The 9,484-nt window shown below is 33.6% G+C and overlaps 1 protein-coding gene across 1 annotated transcript; it reads right to left on the reverse strand.

Moving 5' to 3' along the window:
• Window positions 1-1,165: 1,165 nt before the first annotated feature.
• Window positions 1,166-6,874, reverse strand: LOC114302996 (succinate dehydrogenase subunit 7B, mitochondrial). Its single transcript, XM_028248146.2, has 4 exons — window positions 6,700-6,874; window positions 6,402-6,470; window positions 2,641-2,743; window positions 1,166-1,457 (listed from the first exon to the last, which is right to left on the reverse strand). Exons 1-4 carry the CDS (start codon window positions 6,754-6,756, stop codon window positions 1,387-1,389), a joined length of 300 nt encoding a protein of 99 aa, XP_028103947.1. The 5' UTR covers window positions 6,757-6,874; the 3' UTR covers window positions 1,166-1,386.
• Window positions 6,875-9,484: the final 2,610 nt, after the last annotated feature.

The raw sequence follows: 9,484 nt of genomic DNA on the forward strand, positions 1-9,484 counted from the left end.
TTGATTGGCATTATGCAGCAACACAATACCTTCAAATATTTTTCTTCTTATGTGGGGACACACCTATTTGTCGACGTATTAGTGTTCTCATTCACTTGCTTTTTGTATGTTTTTCTGTTTATTTGTTTTATGCACAGTAGTGTCATTATCAACTTCAATTTTATTGTTTTAAGTATGTCTAAAGTGGATCTGAGCTGTCCTTGAGTTCAAATTCTTGAGGTTAAATTACATTTTATATCTTTATATTTTATATCAAATTTCACTTGATTTCTTCATTTTTTAATTTGCAACAACTAACTTCTTCAACATAGCTCGAATTTGAGCTTGGCCCTAATGACTCAAAATTCAACCACGGTCGATAAGGTGACAACCGCGTTAAACAAGTGTTTCACCCAATCGTCCGGATGGTCGTCCGGTAAACACCAATTCGGGCCATTCGAGCCCCAGCATTTTCAAGCTACAAGACATTTTTCTAATTCCTTATACTTTCGGTCAAATTGTAATGCTATTCTTCTTAGTATTATTCCCTAACAAAAATTGTTTGGTGACCCTCACACAATGCATTTTTTTTCTTTTTTATTTATGCCATATTTTTCCACAATTTTTTCTAAACTCACCCTCACGAACCATCCCTTTCCTAGTAAATTTAGAAAATACTATAAAGAGAAAATATTGTGAAAAAACATCAAAGAAATAGAAAAGAGAAGAAAATTACATTGTTGTCCTACAAAAATGTCTCATGTGATAGTCACGGAACAATTTTTGTTAAGCAATTTAACATCAAACTAATAAAATGACTACATTGCAACTTGACCGAAAATACAAAAGATTAACTATTATAATTGAAAAATCGAATGATTAGAACAAGATTTTGATGTAAAGTACACAATGCAAATTATATTTTTCCCTTTATTATTATTATTATTTTTATGATTGCAAAGGGATCTCTCCCTCTCTTCACCCACAAACAACCCCCCCCCCCCCCCCCCCCCCCCCCCTTTTCTTGTTGATCACCTTCTCCAACCAAGCATAACTCCAGAAAGGGTATCCACAAGAACAACTCGTCCAAACTCCATAATTATATCTCCGGTTTTCTTTTGAATGTTCATCTAGAATACCAAAGCAAGATAACATTTTGCAGTACATCCATCACAAAATCCCCAAGTTGGAGATAACATCAATAATATTGTTATACAACTCTTGTATAACAGCTAATATTGAAAATTAAAATCCATCAGAAGTCGATGAGCAAAGTTTTAGGGTTTAAGCTCTTGAAGCTGACATTTTGTCCGGTTTATTTGGCACTAACGAAAAACAAATTCATAAAAAACCCTAATGATGCACCTGGTAGACTCAGATGAAATGCCATAGAAACACATTCTTCCATTATGCACTCCCACTTGCTTTCCTAGCTTCTTCTCGCATTACTGCTTTGACATAAATCTCATAGCAACATCCTGAAACCAAAAAAATAAGAAGAAAAAAATAATTAAAAAAAATTCTAGGTAGTGATTGATAGGCAAAGCAAAACGATAAGTTATCTTCTTAATGCAGGTAACATAGATATTTCTAGTCACTTTAAGCAACCATATCAATTGGCCATTATGTACAAGCCAGTCCCTTAAAAGAGCATAGAAGAACTAAGAAATTTTAATCAATTCTACAATTAGGAAGTGCTAAGGTTTCAAGTCGAAGATGCTATGAGGGAAAGACCCCAACTATGTGCATACTGGATAGAGGTAACAGAAGACCTACTATTTTATGAGATTACATAGATGTAATATGAATAGATTGGATATCAAACACATTCTCTTCTCATAATATTAACCAGTTGCAAATGCATGAACTGTATTATAAATGTCCTGCTACAAACTACAAAATACAAGCAAGAAAATAATCAGTTGCAAAATCACAAACAATGTAACATATTGTTCACTGATGCAAGAGAGAGATGCAGACCTCCCAGCAACAAAGCGTATTAGCATGAAAGGATACATCAAGAGTCACTTTTTTTTTTTTGGTAAGGTGGATACATCAAGATTCCTTACAAAACACAACAAATGCAGTCTCACTATTAGGGTACAACATGAAGTTCCCAATTGAAGCATCAGTTGCAAATTCACATATGTTTTTCCAAAGAATGATAAAACAATGTAATAAATTGTTTACTGATGCAAAAGTGAGATGCAGACCTCCCAGGAACAAAGTGTACTAGCATAAAAGGATACATCAAGGGTCATTTTTCTTATTTTTTTCCCCTCAGTAAGTTGGATATATCAAGATTCCTTACAAAACACAACAAATGGCATCTGACTTTTAGGGCACAAAAAAACTCCCAATCAAAGAAGCTGTACATGGGTGGCATCTCCCGTCAATGCCTTCTTTTTATGTACTTACATGTACATTTCAGTAAAGGAGAAAAATCAGCATCAGGCCCAACACAACAGGCTGATTATGGATGTGGTATGAGTCTAAATCCTATACTATCAGAACTCACCTGTGTTTTTTTTTGGTTTTGCATCAATTTCAGTTTCACCCAAGGCCAAAGGTAATATCAAATCTCAGCACTAGGAATTTCGTCTAGAAAGCTAATACAGGGAAAAGAAAGGGAAGAAGAGTGAAGTGAAGGCATTAGCTTACCAGCTACAACAATGATCGTGAGAACATCTCCAACTCTTTTGAGTCGCCACACACTTTTCTTATGTGATTTGAACTGCTTCAATGATGGATCCTCTGCCAAAAGCTGCAAGGAAATGAGCTTAGTTTAAGACAATCCTCAAACTTAGTGAAATCAATGAATAAGAAAGCAGCTCATACAGAAATCCAAAGGTCTACATATCAAATAACTTCCCCAAAAGTCAAATATTAATCCATCAGATTGTGTTATTCAGAAGTAAAGGAAAATGTGAAAACATTAGTTTCACAGATATCATTTAAAAAAAAATAAAAATAGATATATACTGATATGTATAGCTTGAGAAGTAATTATTGTGTAGACAGATAGTCACACACTGAAAAGTTCAGACCACAAGAAGAGTGATAAATTACAAGGGACAGATCAACAAAAATCCTAGAAGCTAGTAGATGTGAAGATTTCAACAATGTATTAATATAATGTGTATGAAATATGTTTATTCAGACTGTAGGCCACATATATTTTCATATAGTATACTCCGCTTACAGGCTACTCCTCTTATAGTGTCTTTCACAAACAAGATACAAGGCATAAGAAGTAAAATCTCAAACATATCCTTTTTAACAAGTACAATACACAAGGAAAGCAAATATGGAAGCAAAATGCACTCAACCCCTCATGGTGGGAGTGCAGGCAATATACAAGTTCAAACAAGAATAGCTAATAGAAAAACAAGTGGAAAGAAGAACTGGCTTATAAAATTGAATAAACCTGGAAACAACTTTTTTGTTATAACATTACATAAACAGGACAAGATTCTAATTCACAAGAAAATGCAGACATGATGGAGGAGCAAGATCGTTTGGCCATACTTTGAGGGAGGAAATGGCAGACATAAATGAGCAAGATGGGAAAATATTTTATAGGAAGCCTCCATTAGAATTAGTGCTTGCACCTCATGTAGTTTTAAGTAGAACAGTATTCCCTTGGCAACGAAGGGAGATTCAATAAAACTTTCCAAAATGATGTGGCCCGCAGGGGGTATGAACTTGATGATGGATGATGCTATCTAAGAATTTACAATGGCAATAATATAGAAAGAAAATATTTTCAAACAAACAAAGAGATAAAAGAAAATCCAGGAAAATGTAAGTATTGTAAATTGCCAATTTTAATCCATAAGAGAGTCTGGCCTAAGTAGTAAAGCATTGAGTACGAACAGGAGCATTGAGTGCAGTATTTTCCTAAAGAAAACATTAGATAGTTAGAATCTCAAGACATACAGATAAATGAGGAAACTCGGGAGATTTCCTAAAGTGGGTGAACCATCTAAGACTGCCTACCTACTACCGGTCCTAAACCCTGCAGTAAGCAGGAGCCTTGTGCCCTGGGTACAACCTTTTTTTAGACAACAAATAAAGCTACCTGCAGCAGCACAAACACCAGTACTTCCTAGAAAATGAAAATTGGGGTTGGATTCACTCCCCACTCACGCAAGCATAGATCACTAAATTTTGCAACACAATGTAGGAATGTTATGAAATGTAAGTCTATATATATATATATATAGAGAGAGAGAGAGAGAGTGGCGAAACTATTTAATGTGAAACAAAAAAATTTAATTGTTGGCTTTGATGAAACCGAATAGATGGTTCATTACGCCAAGGATGAGAAATAACAAATATTAAAGGGGAAGGTACTAGCCTACTAGGTTTTACAACAAAAACATATCTGGCAAGATGTGCGCACATGGGAGACCAAGTGGTGGCAAGAGGTGGGTATTTACCACAGCCACAACTAGGGCACTGGCCCGTTGGCATGGCTTGGCCTGCCCGGCCCTATTTTTTAGGATTTGAAAAGGTTGTTTTAGCCCATAGGGCCAAGCTGGGCCAACATTTTAGCTTGATATATTAATAAGTTGGGCTGGGGATTTATACTTTCAACCGAGTTCGGTCCGGCCCACTATTAGATTAACTAATGATAATATATTAAAAAATATATTTTTGTTGGGATCTAGACTTTATCTTTGGTGATTTTATTGAAACTCACATTTGTGGTGACGTGTAATTGAATTTATTTAGGAAATCCTTCAATTTATAATGATGTCAGTATATTTATTTAAAACATATAATGTGACTGAATTTAATTATGAAATGTTTTAATTTTTTTAACATACAGCCCAATGGATGGGCTTGGGATTTATAATTATTTTTTGGGTCAGGCTTGGACAGATGCAAAGTCCCTCGTTATGTAGTGCCAGCCTGACCCAATGAATGCCCACCACTAGCCACAATCAATTGCAGGTAGGAAAAAAATACCTATGATTAGAGGACATGCATAATTCTCTCTCAAACAGAAAGAGTCTAAAAGGAATGTCTCTTCATCATCTAAAGGAAATGTCTCTTCATCATTTCACTCTCAAGAACCGAAATCTTTCAAATAAGATGTAACTGATGGTGTGAATAAGATACAATGGATGGTGAGAAAGAAAAAAGTTTCATGAACAGTCTTGTGATTAAAGAAAACTAAAATAATTACTTCCAAGTTTCAAAGGTTGTTCAATAAAAACCATGCAAAAGAGTATTGTCCTACTTGTGAACTCAGGATGACAATAAATTTTGAAATGGTTCAAAATCCATAACTCTCCGTATTAGGGTCAACAGTGTAGGGCAATCCATGACAGTTCGGTTGAATAACTCCTTCAATATGACGAAAATGAAAAGAAAAAAATATGTAGAAAGTGTGAACTGATAAGGCATTACAACACCAATATCTAAACTGGAGGAGTTATTCAGAGCTGCACCTGTGTCATTTTTTAAAGCTTATGCACCACATCACAACAACCCCCACCCAAATAATAATAATAATAACAGAAGGAAACAATCCTCCAACAAAGAAATATCCTTCATGGGAAGTAGATTTTAGGCCTGTTCTCCTCACCTTTCCAACTCACACTTGATGTTTGCAAGAGCTGCCATTGGTATGCAAGATTTTCAACACAAATGTTGTACATATAGAAAATTATAGTGTGAAATTGATCACTTACTAACCAAATGATAAATTAAATGCCAAAGCAGAAGCTTCTATATGTGCTTCACTTCATACAACAAGCTTTTTAACTTCTCATTGTTCAACTTACATGCATGGCAAGGTAAAGAAACATCCAGAGGGTCCAGACCCACTTCTCCATTAAGTGGGGAATGTAGGAGAAGTGCCACCCAGAAAATCATAGGAATCAATTAACAAAAGGTGTAAAAGGGGTGAAGGATCACGAACTGAGAACAATTATGCAAGTATATGGTATAAATACTCGATGCCACTGATTTCGAGTTCATATTGGGTGATCAAATACAACCGAGCTTATATTAATGGGTAAATTAGGCCCTTAATTTGTGAACTAGGTAAAATAGCAGAGAAAACAGGAAAGTGATGCCACAGTAAGTGTTCATTTATTTTCCTTCTCTTTTCTCTGTTTCTTTTTTTCTTTTCTTGCAATTTTTTTGGCCTTTCCGTTGATTTGACAATAAACTAAACAGTAAAACAAAGGCCAAAAAGGTGAATTGAAAGGTAACAAGAATAACAATGTCTGATCATGATTTCAGTTACTATCATGAACTTCCTTTTCCATTCTCAAAAGCCCTTTTTTTTCTAAAGAATTTTCACCAAATCTCTTGATTTTACAACATACAAATCAAACAAAACACGATCTAAATGAATCAATTAAGCGTTTAATTTGCTAAAATTAAAAAAGAAGAACAAAACTCACAGCCTTCTCACGAGGCCCTGGTTCGACATGGAATCCCCGACGCGACAGAGACAGCGAATCCTCCGACTTCTGCAGTGATTTTTCGAGAGAGAAAGTTGTTGCAGGAAAAAAAACAAACAAACAAACAAGTAGAACACCGCAAATTAGAGAGAAGATCGATTGATTTAGGCAGTAGATGTGTATATGTATGTATGTATATATATATACAGAGAGAGGGAGAGGGAGAGAGAGGGAGAGGGGGGGGAGAGAGAGAGAGAGAGAGAGAGAGAGAAGGGAGAGAGAGAGAGAGAAGGAATACCTGAGAATGAGAGCGTAGATGAGAGAGAAGAGTGGTTTTGTTGAGAAGAAACGCCATTATTGAGTTGAGAGAGAGAGAGAGAGAGGGGGGAGCAGATATGAAAGCTACCCAATAATGGCACTGATCTGGGAAATGGTTAATTGCCTAGACACCCCATATCCCTTCTTTTATCACAATAATGACTGTGATGACTCTACTTAGATGTATTATGGTGATGTTTGGTATAGCTGTTAAAATTATATATTAATATATTATAGATTATAATTTTAATTAGAAATTGTTAATCTGTTTGGTATAGCTGTTGAATTATAGGTTTAAGTTGTTGTGTAGTGTTTGTTAAATAAGTTGTAAAGTAACTTTTTCAATTAATTTTTATTTTTTATTATTCACTATTTGTTTACATTTTTTATAAAAAATAATAACAATATTTTACAGTCCATTTGGGTCTTTTCTTTTTTTAAAAAAATAAAAAATAAAAAAAACTAAGAATATAACTGTGAATTAACATGTCCACAGCAGAAATTGATAATCAGAAGCAAGGGGTGAGTAGCTTCTCAGAATTAGCTTTTTTGACTTAAAATAAGTTGTTAGAATCAGAAGCTGTTTGAAATAAGTTTAATCAAACAGTCCAAAATAACTTTTTAAAAGCCAGAAGCCATAAGCTGACTCAAAAAAGTCTCACCAAACACCCCCTATGACCTTTAATTTTGTATAGGATTTGTTAAGTATTACATACTTAACAAAAATCATATTAATCAGATATTAATAATTATATAATCGTTAGCTAAAAAAATAAATAAACAATAGCATAAATAATATGCAATTCGATTATACAATTGTTGATATTTGATTAATATGATTTTTGATAAGCATGAAGTATTTAACAAATCCTACAAAATGAACGGTTTGAATTATAAATACAAGGTCATAATATACCTCAAACTGTTTAAGAAATTTTATTACTGAATTATCAATTCACCTCTCAATTATATAAAACTGCCTATTTAAACCTCTCAACAATAAATATGTATTATGTAAATAATTTTCTTGAATCTAATATTAGGATGAAAAAAGATTGAGAGTTTTAAATTAAGAGTTTTAAGTTTTAATTGGTGTGTGAGTCTCATGTGATGTGATATTTGGTCTTGGTTTATTTTATTATTATTATTTTTTTAATTTTTCACATCATTAGTGCTCTTTTATAGCTCCTAAATTAGAGGAATGTATCATTTCTATATTAGGAGTTGCAAGTGAGTGAAAAATATTATACAAATTAAAGAGAGTTATAAAATAGTGGACAAACCACCAATAAGTACAAAATATGAATGTGGAAGAGCATATCCAATGATGTATCAATTTTTTCATTAAATTTGAGTAAAAATTTAAAGAAAAGCTCTCTTTGATATTAAGTGCTCCGATTGAGGGTTTTGTGGTTTCGTTAAACCACTGGTCGATCGGCCAATGCAAATTTTTCATAATTTTTCTTATTGAGGTGGTATCTGGGAGGTCAACTGAGAGGACGACCGTGCGGTTGACCAACTAGTATAATTTTTTCACAAACTTTTACGTTGAGGTGATCATCCGGGAGGACATCCGGGAGAACATTCGGTGGTAAAAATCTAACGGCAATGAATAGTGATTTGATGAAAGGCACATCGATTCTCAGTTTGATGAAAGAAAAATGAAATCCTCAATTTGATACCAATTTGATGAAACCGTTGGAGCTGAAAAATGAACCATTTTTCATCAAATTCAAATTTAGTGATATGTTTGATATACAATTGGAGATGATTTAAATAGTCCTTATTTTGGTGAAAGTGGAAATTATGATTTTACTTGTATAGACTATATATGCACCTTGATATCATCTCTAATTATTCATTAAATTTTTTTATCTAATTTAATTTTAAATTTAAGTAAAATTTTAATTTGATTCTTTTATCAAATTTTCATAAAAATCTTTTAAAAAATTACATTCTCATATCAAATTTCACATTTTATCAAATTTAATGAAAAAAAAATATCTCCAATGCTTCGTCTTTTAAAATTTTCATCAAAATCAAATTTGATGAGTTCTCAATTTGATAATGTTAGCCCCAAGGTTATTCAAAGTTAAATTTTTATTGATTTTGATTATTGACAAATATTTTGAATTTAGTTTGTTATTCAAAGTTCTCAAAATAATTGTATACAAATTATGCTTCAATGCTTCTAAAAGTTACATGGCTCTAGAATGTTGTTTTCCAATGATTTTTAACACCTCAAAACATGAGATTAGCACTTGGTTGCAAAACTCTATCCATGCTTAAAACAGGTCTAAGGGTTGACGCTAAGATAGCAAATGTCGATACCAAAGTGAAGCTTAAAATGCCTAAGTGTTCCAACTGCAAGGGTCGACACTAAATTTAAGAATGCAATCCAGCAGCAAGGGTTGACACTAAATTTTAGAAGACAATCTAGCAGCAAGGTCGACACCAAGAACCACAAGGGTCGACACTAAGGGGTTGTTTGGAATGATCTAAATAAGTGTACTTTTTAATTTTTTACGAAAAGATGTGTAGAAAAATAGAGAGATGATGTGATGGAAAAAAGATAAAAAGATAAAAAATGTGTACTTATTAATATACCCCAAACAAGGCCTAAATTTCAAAATGCAATCCAGCAGCAATGGTTGACACCAAGAATGATAAGGGTCGACACTAGGAACATTTGAAACTCAACGCAGAGAATAGAGAAAAGCAAAGGGTCAACGCCCAAGTTGCAGGGATCAACACCTGCGAAATCT

Source organism: Camellia sinensis, chromosome 4 (genome assembly GCF_055761805.1).
Source record: "Camellia sinensis isolate YWXY chromosome 4, ASM5576180v1, whole genome shotgun sequence".
NCBI lineage: Eukaryota > Viridiplantae > Streptophyta > Magnoliopsida > Ericales > Theaceae > Camellia > Camellia sinensis.